We start from the raw sequence: 14,997 nt of genomic DNA on the forward strand, positions 1-14,997 counted from the left end.
TAAAAAGTACGTATTTGATCAATTGAGGTAACGAGCAAAAGAAGCACACTGCGTCGGTTTAACAATGCTTAGCAGAGAATAAAGAGGGGATAGTTGAAACGGAAAGTTTCCAAGTTATTCAATATTTTTCCCAGTCAATCTGTTTCCAGGGCTGCGACATTTGCTTTAGCTTATCCAAGTGAAACCAGTGGCATGGCCTTTATCACGTACCAACCATCCACGATCATAGGTCAAACACTTCCCATAATACCACAAAATTTTTCATGTAATTTTCAGGCAATTTAGAAGGAAGCACGACACAATCAAAGAGAAAAATTAAACGTGATTAAATGATAATCAGATATGGGCAGCTCAAACCATAAGGCTAAGACTACCAATTCGCGGCTTTGATGGCAACGAGGATTTTGGATTTTTCTTCCAGTTCGCGAGAATAGTAAACATACTACGTTAGAGAAATCAGCTTAAGGTTGGATGGCGATACTTGGAACTTGTTGACAGGAAACATAATGAAGACACACTTTTGTATGTTCCACAAGAGTGTTTAATACCGACCCAGGTTTCGACAGTACACTATGTCATTATCATGGTAATAATGACATAGTGTACTGTCGAAACCTGGGTCGGTATTAAAAACTCTTGTGGAACATACAAAAGTGTGTCTTCATTATGTTTCACGTTAGAGAAACATTTCCTAGGTACACTAACCGGTCAAAAAGACGAATCCATAATCCCGTACCATGAAAACAGTGGATCCAAAATTAATACGGTGGTTGGAACTATCAACAGCACGAAAGTAAAAAGATAAACAGTAGACAAAACGGATTTTACAGATAACTAATAAATTTCTAATAAACGGAAAAGACGAAAGTTGCACGGTCACAGGCGCACTATAAAATACTGGATAACCCCTCAGAGAACAGGCGTCTCATTTTCAGCAAGATATCTAACTTGCTCAAGGTTAACAAACAGATAACCCCCACATCATATTTACAAAGCTCTATTAAAGGGATATGGACAGGACCACCTCCAGAATAAGGAAGATACTTGTTGCTCCTATTCAAGTAAGAGGCTTTCCTTACGTGCAACTAATTAAATGACTCGAAAGAAGTCAATATAGGCATCTGCGGAGCACGAGATTGTCACCGAACCCTAGGAGGAAGTTAATTTAGACAACGAGTGTGAGAAACTACTCCATATTAGTGTAACAGTAAAGCCTAGCAGTAATACCACAAGACATTGACCAATAAAAATAAATTGAGAGAGCCAAGGATATCCCACTTAAATCTCAATACGACAATGACGGATCATTTAATAGCAAAGAAAGACAAAAATCAACTTTTACAGTTTTTCATTGCGGGTTACCTTATTAGACTTCATAAAAGGTAAAGTAATAACTACTTTTATGTTTCTGACGTTTCCGGATAACTTAAACATTGCCTATTTAAGATGAAGATACCGATGTCGATAAAAGCTTCGTGATTATAGAACAAGGGTCAACTAAATTGAACTGATATAACGCTGATGACTCGTCTTTAAAAATTTTCTAAAAAAAGGCAACAGGGATCAAAAAATAAATTAGAGCACAACTAGAACCACTGCGAAAATTATTTTATATTTCTAAAATCATACGTCACCACGATCAAGAAGTATTGGAGGCCGCGGCACGCCTTGCAAATTCTGAGATAACGATAATAAGACGACTTTCCTTTAAATCAGCCTTCAACGCAATTAATAAGAATTCTTCAGCCATTCAAAAACATAGCACATAAGTATTTATATATACCGTTTATTTTTCCCCATTTTACACCGTCACTGTCAGGACTGTATATTAGCACTCAAGTTCCAGTCACATGTTATTTCTCTGGTACCCGTAATCTTTCAAGACGACACGCATAACATGAGGCTAAAGCAAACAAGGTCCGCTATCAATTTAAACTACCGACTTTTACCAAGTAAGACTTGAAGTTCGGCTAGACTTATTTACATAAATCATGAGTTCCAATGCCGAAGAATGCCACTCGTTTTTCAAATGCTTATTCCACAGGATCACACATTCTGTATTCTCGTGACGAAGTAAACCATTCCGTTTTCAAGACCACCACATGAAACATCGCGACGATGATGGTTTATATTCCTCCCTCCAGCACATTATGTAAGAGAAATCGGATATCAATCAAAATAGTAATGCCAATCGCTTACCGTATATAATGGTATATTACCTTCAGACAACTGATTCTTAGGAAAGAGCAATGGTAGTTATCACCTCGAAAAAAGGCAAAGGTAGTGAGAATCAGCATTACGGGGATTTTTTCTCCGAGATTTGGATTTTACTCTGGGCATGTGGGCATCCCAATATAATGGAGCAAAGCCCTCGTTATTTTACAGAAACCATTCATTGCGCAGATTAATCCTTTTAAAGTATAAAAACTATTTCTTTGTTAGATTGCATTGAGGTAATAATACTTTGGACAGTAATAAAAACAGCATTTTCTAATCAAAAAGCACATACACTTTCGTTAACAAAGATAAAATTACAAGAGACTTATTATATAATAACCTAATATAATAAGAGACTTATTTGAGATGCACATTACCTTGGAGCACTAAGGTTTTCCTACTACGTTCGCAGAAATTATTTGGCCACACTGCATAACTATATCTCTTCACACTAAATATTCTTTACCAAAAATTGGAAGCAACAATGCAGCCTTACATCTGGAAGTGACAAACATTAACTATTTCAGAAAAAAATAATAATCTACAGAATCCTCCTAGGTTTTGCGTTCCATAAATAAAATCGGCCATTCCTAGCGAGGGATTACTAAAAACAGAAGGCATATTCAGCATTAGAGTTTTAACACGGGAGGAATAGACGGAGATAGGAACGATGAAAAAAATGTCGAATAAATACGGTTTTGAGCGCGAAAATTCCAACATTCCGCAGCCCTCGCTTTCTCATTTGTTAAAAGAAGAATATACCACCCGCCTCCCATGTCTATCGCCCGACAGAAGCAAAATCTCTCACAAGGTGTCATGGCATTATTTCAGAAACTCCTTTCACTGGAATGTTCTCCCACCCCATGACGTGAGTAGATTTCCAAAGCAGTAAAGCCGATACTATCTTCCAAGAGAAGGTTAATGGTGAAGCAGAGTGGTTGACGTCGTACATTAATATAAATATAAATGATGAAGTAAGCGCAGCAACTGGTTAACAGAAAGGTAACATTTCGATGGTCGGCTACGTAAAACAATTTTCATTGAAACTACGGCAATAGAAAATAGAAAAAATTCGCTGTTAATAAATTGATGAGTCAGATAACGCTTATTTAGCTTCCTATCATCAAACAAAAGAGCTCAATATATTACTTAGCCAAAAACAAACGCTCAGATATGCTGCACTACGTCAGGATACGACTAATATTGAAAGGGTAGTCGCTGACACAGGCCAATGTCCTTTACTTCCTACCTTAAAATTGAAATTTACAGTCCAGAGACCAGGTTTAATGCTAGCAAAAGCATTGCAGAGATTTTGGCACTCTTAAAGAAAATTCTTACAGATTTTCAACGAAATTGTCGCCAAATCCTCAACGCCAGCGGAAATTCAAGTCGTACAACCACAAATACATGGCGCGTACGGGCGTAACTTTTAGTCCGCTTTTTCAATGTTTTCCCAAAAGCAAATGAGGACAACTTCCATAGAAATCAACCAGCTGAGAACAAAAACAGACGCAGAAATTAATGGAGAGAATTGACGACTGGTTCACTGAAAATACATAAACAACCACAATTCGACCACAAATTAGGAAGTAATACATTTATGAAGCAAACACACAAAATGAAACTTTACCATTTAAAAAATCAATTTTCAAATTAATTGGTTGGAGAAAACAATCAAGAACATAAAGAACGTTTTTTTTTTATTGCCAAAAAAAGTGACCCACACTTCAATCATACTCTCGTCTTCTCTTCCCTCGCAAATTGATGAAAGCCAGCCATTCCGAATCTTACGCCTACCTTCATGGAAAACTCTTGGCATTGTTCCCTGCATTTCATCACTTCACTCATTTACAGATAAAAATGCCCACATCCGAACGTTTTACTGACACAAATTTTTTATGTATAACCTCACATTCGTATCAAAATATTCCGCGGCGCAATTGAATGCGATAATTATTGATGTGCAGTCATATAGATTAGCTTTCGAATTATTTTTTTTAATAGCATTTGAGAGCGTATCAGCACAGGCAGATTCTGTGATTCGAATAATCTTTCAGGATTAAATCAAGCATCTATCATTGATATTCCACTTCTATAATTTAAGCAAAAAGGAATAAAATTAACTTTTGCCAATATCGCCCACGTCTCCGGTGCAAAACCGGGCTTGCTATTAAATTTCACTCCAATAGAACAGATCTTAGCACCATTATGTTAAATCATGTCTCACTCACTCGTTACGTGCTATCATGCAAGGATTGGATTATAATTCAGAGCGAACAACGCTTAGAGCCAACTTAACACACAGATAACATGATTTAAAGGAGATTTTCGCAACGTCTTTTACGTCCCTAACATCCTTACGTCCAACAGTACAACTAAGTCCGTTCGCAAAATCACACTAAAAATGGGCATCGTTGCATAACCGCGCCTACAATTCTTAACCTGAACCGTGAAATGTAGAGCGTTAAAGCATTCGAAAAAAATCTTAAACTAAATAATATTTGACGACCATGAAAGTAAATTAAAGGAAAAGTATTACTACTCTGAAAAGTCCTGTTAAAAATTACAAAAATGCATGAAATGTTAGCAATATTATGCCACAAACTTATTATCAAATCCATTCGTCAAATGAGACACAAACACGCCGTGATTAAAGCCGGGCGACACGCTGAAAAAAAATTGGGAGTCATATACTACCGAAGGGTGTGACCTCACAGCTGTTTGAGTTTTGTAAGTGCTCAACACGGCGAGTATGAAGCTGGACCACTGGCGATTCAACAACAAGAGAAAACTAAAGAAACGAATTTGATAATACATATCCCTCGTGTCTTCGCACGAACCATATCATTAAAAACAACAAAGGCCTAACAGGATTATAGGCATACTATATTATCACCATTTATGCCATGCAATAGAATGATTAATAAAAATCTACTACAACAATCATTAAGGCCAAATTTGCAAGAAATTTCACCACTAGTGTTATCTCCACTGGCTTGGACTCAGGATATCTAACGGACCTCTGCGAGAACGCGGAGATCAACAAAAATCGTGAATAAAATTCCCTATCTTCTCCCAATTATTACCTAAATATGCATAGATTTACGATCGATAAATTATCAAGTTAAGTCTAGGTAAGTCATTAATTACTTAGACCTGTTTCCGGGTGGTTGGAGAACCATAGACAAATATTTGGTCACTGCAAATTGCCTTAGAAACAGCAACTTTCCCTCGTTAGGCGATATAATCGAAGGATGTTTATCTGAACTTCATTTCTTCTTCTAATCACAGACAAGTCTGAAGCAATCGTGAATGACGGACGTGGACTATCACTTCCAAGACGAGTATTCGAAAGGAGAGGATTTTCTATTTGCTATACCAAATTTTTAAAAATATCGATTCCGTATAATTACGTCAAGTATGCATTCCATTCCTCGTGTACATTCCAATGCAATACAACTGGGAAACGAAAACAGGGTGATCGCGGCACGTCGGATAAACCGGACCGAATAACAATGTTTTGTGTGTAAACATAATGAATAGACGATTAAAAGAGATGGCATGGAAATAATGAAAGCATCCGAGTCTTAAAGTGACTCGACGATATAATGAAAAGAACAGAAGAAACATGGAATGCATAAACAAATACGGAAATGTGAAGGCTCTGGTTCGCAATATATCACATAGATATGGAAAATCGATATGCAATGGAATGAGATTGCCATCTGCTAGTGTTTACATAACTTGCAGAGACAAAAAAATGTAATGCACCATGGCCTACGAATATGTTACCGGTTATAAGTCGTACACAACTGTGAGAGAGGTATATTAAGCTGCCATGAATAAAATACCATTCACTGGTGCATCTCTCATGATAACATTTGACACCGCTTGTGAAGTGCCTCACTATTTTCAAGAAACGCCCGAGGTGCATTGGATAAATAAAAAAAGGAATACCGGCATGATCGACTCACTCTAATGCCACCAACGAAAGGTTTTAGAGAGTCGTACAAAAAATAGTTCCAAATAAATGCTGCAAATGAATGATACAACAACATAGAAGGATCCAGGATTCTATAGACGCATCGTTTTTATCATAAAAATCATATGATAACAAACACCGATGGTCCCATGCCCCAAATTTCAGTCAAGAAAGAAGTTCATGTTTACATTTCCAAGCCTAGTGTCATCTAATTGATAGTGCTCTTAATGAACAAAAAATATAATCCATCGTGAAATGTATAATGATCGACGGTCACGAAACTGCAAAATTTACCAGCATGCAAATGCAGAACTAATACTACAAAACATAGCTTGAAGTTGACAGAAGCTAAATAAACTGAGAACGTTTAGGGTTTCACTAGGACTACTTCTGGTCCCTAAAAGTACTATATCCATACGAAAAGTGATTAATTGTGACAAATAGGCAAATTTTCAGACAAACTTAATCGATACTATGCGCTAATGCTTAGTTGTACGTCTTTGCATCGCTGATATACCCCAATAAGCTGCGAGTGGCGGTGTTTACAGCGAATCAAAACACCAAATACACATACTTAAGCAGCCAATAATCCAGAGACGTCGATACACGTTTGTTTCAGAGTAAAGAAATTAGTGATCTTGCTCTGACAGCTGTCATGCAATCGCCGTCGATGAATTGTGAGGTTCCCACGCTATTTACAGGCCTGGAAAACACGGGGACTGAAAAAAATAACTTCAAAATAACTTCACTTACCCCATGGTGTCTTTTCCTGATGTCATTCACACAATAAAACACGAAATTTCACAATTTACTTCTACTACCATCGTCTGAGGGTCATACCGCCGGAAGTGACATTACGTCACGAAGGTCTACACGAGCACAGGGGAATGGTTCGGCACCGGGATTTGGCAAAATTAATCAGCAGGGTTCAATAAGCGGACCAAAAGTATTATTTTGACATAATTTAGCATTTTTTCCGTTATTTTTAATAAAACTGACAACCTTATTACTACACAATAATCGTTAATAGTTTTGATTTTCCAATGTTTCAGCAGTTCATAAAATGGCGGGAGATTTGTGAAGGGCCTTCATACTCCCATGACTTAATGATTTACATTCATCTTAAACTTCATAATTTAATGATATTAAGTTAGTAATAGAAATTTTATAGATGCTCATAATTACCATTACTCAAATTCCGTCCATCCTATACGTTTTAGAACAGAAAATGCGCGAGTAGACTGCTCGCTGACATTTATTTTTTTTATATTGCAACATTTTACATATACAACAATAGTCAGCATTTGATACTATCAGTGATGATTATCGGTAGATTATTTTATTATCATTTACCTTAAACACGATCTAATCTAATGAAATCATAGATGAAGTATGAGTAAAATAATGTTCCTTAGAATTTCCTTAATTTTTATTGTGACGAACTGCAACAATTTCAAGTAACTACGACATTCAACCGTCGATTATTGATGTTAGGGATGTTAAGTTTGAATGAAAACGACAAAGGCACCCATAGTGATATTCAACTGTTTCATACAGTTTATAAACTAACATAAAAGTCCATGCAGAAGTCATTAGTGAAAAGTTTAGTCAGTAATCAGAAGATATTCAAGAAGCATCTTGATCAAAACTTAAATGAAAACGTTGCCCAAGAGTATGGAAAAATTCAAATTAAACAGTCAAGATAAGTACCATTTCTACAAGCTAGAAAGAAATAAAAAGAGAAATCGTAGAGGTCAGGTACAATACCAGTGGGACACTCTTCATAAAATGATACAAATCAATAAGATGAAGAGTGAAACAAGTTTTGATGATCTATATAAGGTAAACACTGCCTGATTGCTTAGTCAATATATGGATTAGTGTTTTCATGTTAACACATTCACCCTGGCCAGTGTCATAACAGTTCTTGCTCTAAGGTGACATGACTCACCAGCGATGTACACACCCCCATGGCTGTGTAGCCTATGTATTTGAGGGTCAAGCTGTTCTTAAATTCTAATGATATATTTCAGGGCAGTCATTGAATCAGATTTTAATTTATATTTTATCCTGCCAGATAAATGGTTTAATACTAAAATAGGCAACTTATACAACTTGGTGGATGTGTCCTTAAAACTTTGGGACTTGACAAGGAATGAAAATTGATATAAGTGATGAAGTGATCTACCTACTGATACAAATGCATTCTCCATTTATTGCAACAGGATACCACACTAAGCAAGAGTGTTGATGACTTTATAAAAAAGGCATATGGACAAATACCTGATGTAGAGGGTAAGTATACCGGCAAACATACTTGCTTTGAACATGCTGGACATAAAATATATTTTGCTTGTAACACTTAAGATGCAAATTCTTGTATCCTTTATCGCTATTTCAATTTTATGTCATTAATCTTTAAAATCAATCAATCCTATCATTTCCAACAGAACAAGACCATCCTGACGATTTAACTATCCATGAAAATGCAATGCCAAAAATAAATGTTTCACCAGATAAAAAAATTAATACCAAAACATTGAACCAAATACAAGATAGTAAAATGGAATTAAATAACAAAGTTCTCATCAGCACGAGAGATAATGATATTACCTCAAGAAAGGTCATCAAAGTAAATAGTAGTGAAAATTCCAAAAATTCAAACATTTTGACAAATAATAGTCGCAGGACTCATCCAATTCAAGAGAAGAAGGAGGATAAACAACATTCTTATTCAAGTAAAAATGGTCCTCAGCCATCCACAAGACAAACAGCAAAGGAATGTGAAATCAACAAGAATCAACAAGTCAATAATAAACTAACACAAAATGTTTCACCGACAGCTTTAGACCTAAAATTGAGGACAAATGATGAGAAAGAGATAACTCACCTTAAAACTCCACAAAAAAATGCTAATTCAGACAAAGATGAATTATGCACCAAAAGCCATCAAAAAGACACATTAATCTTGCACCCAAAAGGGTTGTTGGCAGATAAGAAAATGCCCATTTTTCCAAAGGGCCATATCTCCACAGGAAAGCTAAACACCCCATGTCAGCAGATATTCCTACCAGCTGTTCTAATGCCGCCTCAGAATAATTCCAATATTCCCATTACAAATAGAAAATCTATCTCCTCCCTCCGTAAAATAGCTCCAAGTCATACAACGAACCATATTGGCTCAGGGAGTGGAGACCCAGGATATATAACAAACAGCTTGAATAGTGGTTTTTTTGTCAATGGAAGACATAGAGGTAACTTGGAAGCACCTATGATTTACTACAACTCACCACTCTTGCCTCAAATGTGTAGACAAGAAAGAGTCAACGATATTCAAAACCCTTATATGAGCTACATGATGAACGAACATCTATGCCCTTCAATGACACATTTAGCCCCACAGGGCTTCTTGGATTGGGAAACAAATTTAAGTGTGAACACATCCAATTGTCAGCTTCCCAATCAACATTTCATTCCACCTTACGATGAAAATACTCCATTTTGGGATCTAACTTGGATACCAACTTGGGTAAGTGCATTCTTTATTACTTCTTTACTCCTTAAAACCCAAGAGTTATTAACAAGACTGATGAAGGGTATGCCATCTTACATAAGAAATGAAAGAAAATTGTTCTGATTTGTAAATAATCAACATTAACTGCTTTAAGCTTGGTAGTTATCAAACCAGATCTAAAACACACTTGCCCTCATGATATAGTCATTGATACATTTCCCGAAGTCTATTGTATTAATATTATCCAACTATCCATGCTAAATTCAACTTTTGATCAATGCATCATCCATGCTACTTCATTCTGCAACTGGTCCCAAAAAGAATGTAAGCAATAAATTCACTTGCATAGCAGTGAGTAAACGAGGTTATGACCAAGGAAGGGTAGAGGAGGGCATTCAAAAGAGTTCTTCCATCACAATGCATTCCAAAAAAGACTATTTATAATGCTAAATCTACAGCATTAGATAAAAGAACGTAGACTTATCACTTAACGAACTTAATTTAACCACTCCTCGAACAATTACTGATATGCATTCAGGGAGGGCTTTGGCATTCAAGCCCATGACACTCCGACTAGACCCAGGAGAGGCCACTCAAATGTTTATCAAACTGAAAGTCCCAACACTTTTCCACTCTCTCCAGAACAATTCTGAATATTTGAAAGTGTTTCATGGTATTAATTTTAACGTAAATCTTCATGTGCAAAAAAATCTTATATTAAAAGGGATAATAATCTTAACCTCATGACAAATTACCACATGATTAATTATGAATTTCAAAACTTTTGGAGGATCTTGTGAATGACAATTAGGGCTTGGGATGACCAAATATTGGTAATACGTCTACTGCGAATGGGGTAAAGGAATCTAGTCATTTGAATTTTGAAGCAAATGTCACTTCCTGACCATTTGGCATTTTCTATGACTTACCAGGTTTTCCATAGAAGTACCTACCCTATAAACCACATAACTCAATGAGGCAATATAGGATATATAGGCAAATCCTCAACTCCCATTAACCTAAGAATCAATAACCACAGGGCATCATGCACTTCCTCTGACTTTGCATCCTTCCCGGTGGCAAAACATGCGGGCACTCATCAGCGTCAATTCAATCATTGTTACAATGTATCAGTTTTAGCCTCCCTTCCCCCCACAGACCACCCAATCAAACTTAATTCTATTGAATTAAGTTACATTTGGCTATTCAAAGCATTTCTTTTCTTAAACATCCACCGATAATCCCTTAATTGCCTCAGCTCACTCTTTTCTCCCCCTCTTTGGACCCTACCTCCCCTCTATTTCCCCTTCCCTCAGCTATCCTTTACCCTCTACCTACAGTCTTTTACCTAACTCCGAGGAAGGTGGTAATGCCACCGAAAATTCAGTTCTTAATGTGAGTTTTCCATCTTCGTGCTCTGTGAGGTACTGCCCATCCTAGGGTTTTTTACGTTATATATAAAAGGATATAAATTACATTACTAGTTGTACAGGTGGGGGATGGAGTGGAGGGAAGCGGAAAAGTGAGAAATTTGTTAGGAAGTGACTGGGTAATGAGGATAGCACACGTTTTGCACCAGGTTCGTTGGCAAGGGATAGGTAAAGAGCTAGTACGGGTGGTGAACTTTGAGAGTGGTTTAGTCGTTTTGAGAATGGAAGATAGATTTGGCGGCCGACGGAAGGATAAGGATGGACAGCTAGAGAAGATTTTTCCAGTAGTGACATTGTTAGAAAGAATCGGAAAACGGCTTTTGATGATTCTGTTCAAAGCCTGCACGCCCGGGAAGTATGTGGTGGAAAGGGAGAGATGTGTGGTTTGTTTCTTGGTATGAATTTTGGGTTTGTAAGTATTGTGTAGGATTTTCTTACGCAGAAGGTTCTCAGGATATCCTCTACGAAGAAGGGAGTGGTGAAGATTATTAAGAAAAATGTCCAAGATAAGCACACACTGCAAATGGAATGCACGCAGTACATATCTTTCAGGGACAAAAGGTGGCGGCAATCTTTGGCACCATAGATTTTCTTATTCCCAAAAATGACTGGAACAAGAAGATCCCTTACAATCAGAAGCAGACAACTAAAATAAGGACAATAATAATAATAATTAACTCATTCATTGTTTTCGGAGTGAACTCCTTTGGAACATAGAAATTATTAAAGTGGTGCGCGGGACAATTAATACGGTAATAAACCAATCTGAAAACAAATAAAGGAAGTGGTCATATGCATTCCTACTAATAGACATATACAATGTTATCATTTAACAATTAACTGGGAAATAACTTAATTTCTTTTTCTAACAGAAAAAAGAACATTAAACATACCAATAAACAAATAACACAACTTTTAAAAAGGAAATTTAGCTGTTTTTAGTGTTTACAACTAGGGAGAAAAAGATCCTTTAAATACAGAGGGCTACCATATTTGAAGAGATTGAACATATAACAAGCCATGTTATATTTTCTCCTTGATTTAAGATCAAACCAGGACAGCTTTTTAAAATAAGGGGTAATGTGTTCATTTCGCCGTAAGATGAATCTCACACAGGCGTTCAACAGACGTTGTTGCTTAATATTCAACTCCTCAGTTAAGTCATTGTACACAAGACTACAGTACCTAGTCTTAAGTGAGGGAGAATGATTGCGGTGACTAGTTCCTTTTTTAGCTGAAGTGGCAGTAGATTTCTATGGATTTTTAATTGATGTAGAATTGCATTTATTTTGTTGGATATCCTCATCGTGTGTTCTTTCCAAGAAAGATTCATGGTTAATGTCGGCCCCAAATTTTTTACCCTGTTACAGAACGGTATGCTTACTTCCTCGACCATTATCATTGGCAGTTCTGTGAAATTTAAATTCGATACTATCTTGCTGTTGCCAATGATAATGGATTTAGATTTTAAGGAGTTTAACACGAGGAAATTTAACTTAGATCAAGATGTGATAGCAGATACGTCCTAAATAACCTTATTGATGGATTCACAGAGTTTCTTTGGAAGGCAATGGCAATAGATTTGCAAATCATCTGCATAGATCATGTATTTGCAGTGAGCAATACAATTTGGAAGGTCTCTGATATACAACAAGAACAAAAGTGGCCCTAAAACTGAACCTTGTGGAACACTACTAGATGTTGTTACCCAGTTAGATAAGTCTCCTTTGGAATCTTTGACAGATTGATGACGTCCATTTAGGTAGGAAAAGAACCAGTCAAGGGATGAACTTGAAAATTTGAGATTTTTCATTTTTTGTAGGGGAAGAGCATGGTTTACACTATCAAAAGTCTTACTAAAGTCAAACAAGACCAATATTGTCACCACCTTTTTATCAATAGCGAGCCTAATATCTTCAGTGACTTTAATTAAGGCTGTCCATGTGGAGTAGTTCTTACAAAATCCTGACTGAAATGGGTCTAATAACTGATTAGCAGTTAGATGATCTACTACCTGTGAATACACTACCTTTTCTAGATTTTGAGGTGGAGCAGAGGATGGATATGGGTCGATAATCTCCTGGAGAAAAGGGAGTTTTAACTTTACAGATCGGTCGAATCAAAGATGATTTCCAAACTGGGGGAAATATGCTAGACATAAGACAACAAGATGAAAATATCAAGTAGAGCTGGAATCACAGATGTGGGTGAGGCTTTTAGGTATTTTACCGAAATGTCATTAATTCCAACAGAATTTCATTTAGCGTTTCGTAGGATATTCTGCAAGACATGAGGGGTTATATGGTTAAAGTAAAAATTTGAGTCATTGAACGGAACAAAAGGTTCAATAGATTGATGTTAGGAGTATGGACATCATTGCCGTTTGGCAGGGGGGAGCCACATGATGCAAAGTACTCATTCATGGCATCTAATGATAGCCAGAGAACTGAACTTTTATTAGTCTGTCTTACTAGACCGAGTTTTTTTACCTCACACCAAAGGTCATTTGAATTCGTGAGGTTAGAGAGAATACTAGTATAATACTGTTGTTTTGACTTGATCGCCAATCGCTTAACGAGATTGCGTTGCCTTATAAATAGTTGTTATATTGCATTAGTTTTGGTTCAAATAAGAGTTAATTCTCAGTTTATCCCTCACTTTCGTTTGTGCCTTTAACTCAGATGTAATCCACGGAAATGTCTGTCTTTCAAGCTGGATTGTTCGTTTCGGAGCGTGATGATAAAGGCAAGTTAAGAATGTTATATTCAATTGTTCCACTTTCAAGTAAAAGTTGGTGGATTCTAGCATTTTTTTCCAATCTGTTTCAAACAATTCTCTCTGAATGACATGACAATGAAAGACATTGCCATACAATTATTAAAATAATAAGCCCTGAACATGCCTCTCATTCTGCCAACCATTTATTTTTAAATAGCCACTTCACAGGAAGATTTCAAAACAAAATATCTTTTTAATCTGATGACTTATGCTTTGATTTTCTTCTGGGAAACTACTTACTAAAGTAACTATTTTAAAAACTCTCTTACAGAATGATCAAGCAACCTACAGTGCAAATCAAACAAATACCCCAAATATTAATGATGCCAACAAGATCTGTAACCAAAGTGAGCCCTCAAAAACATACTTTGGGCCAGCAGAAACAATTCTTCATAGCAAGCCAGGAATGATTAGACACACAGGTTTCAATGTTAAACCTGCACTGATTACACAATCTCACTGTTAGAGGAACTAGCATAAGTATGTATTGAATGTTTATACTGTGATGACACGTAATTAGGCATGAATATTAAAATATGTAATAAGTGATGCAGGAACATGTGAAGCAGCAGCAGTATTTAATTGAAATATGGTTAGGACTAGCAGTTAAATCATAACAACAGGTGAAGTCCACTTCAGAGCGAACCTCATCACTGTGGAGGAGTTAAATCCAGTGTAAGAATATAAGGTATTACATATATAGATATAGGGACTTTTTAAGACTACTGATGCACTCAACTAGAATCAACCCCCCACCTGACCTGCCAGTGAACCACATTATGATATATCTATCGTAGTAACGACACAACCATCATTGATGAGGGACCATAAGAATTTTTACAGACCCCAATTGACTATAATAAAATTTTTATAATTAGCCCATTCATAACTTTTACCACTTCCTTCTAGTAACTCTTGTGAGGACTCAGAGCTTTTATGGCATTATGTAAATTATAATGGTAACCAAGAACTTAACTGGTTATTCTGATGCAAAACATGAAATTTTAGCCAGAAGAAAAATAAGTTTCTTTAACCATGCTTCTTACAACTCAACCATCAAATTCTACTACACCATC

At 36.4% G+C, this 14,997-nt stretch overlaps 1 protein-coding gene across 1 annotated transcript; it reads left to right on the plus strand.

Moving 5' to 3' along the window:
• The first annotated feature begins 7,700 nt into the window (after positions 1-7,700).
• LOC124165442 lies at positions 7,701-14,470 on the plus strand. The gene is made up of 4 exons (XM_046542870.1): positions 7,701-8,041; positions 8,425-8,494; positions 8,650-9,728; positions 14,193-14,470. Exons 1-4 carry the CDS (start codon positions 7,853-7,855, stop codon positions 14,385-14,387), a joined length of 1,533 nt encoding a protein of 510 aa, XP_046398826.1. The 5' UTR covers positions 7,701-7,852; the 3' UTR covers positions 14,388-14,470.
• The last annotated feature ends 527 nt before the right edge of the window (positions 14,471-14,997 follow it).

The sequence above is a fragment of the Ischnura elegans genome, chromosome 9 (genome assembly GCF_921293095.1).
Source record: "Ischnura elegans chromosome 9, ioIscEleg1.1, whole genome shotgun sequence".
Lineage (NCBI taxonomy): Eukaryota > Metazoa > Arthropoda > Insecta > Odonata > Coenagrionidae > Ischnura > Ischnura elegans.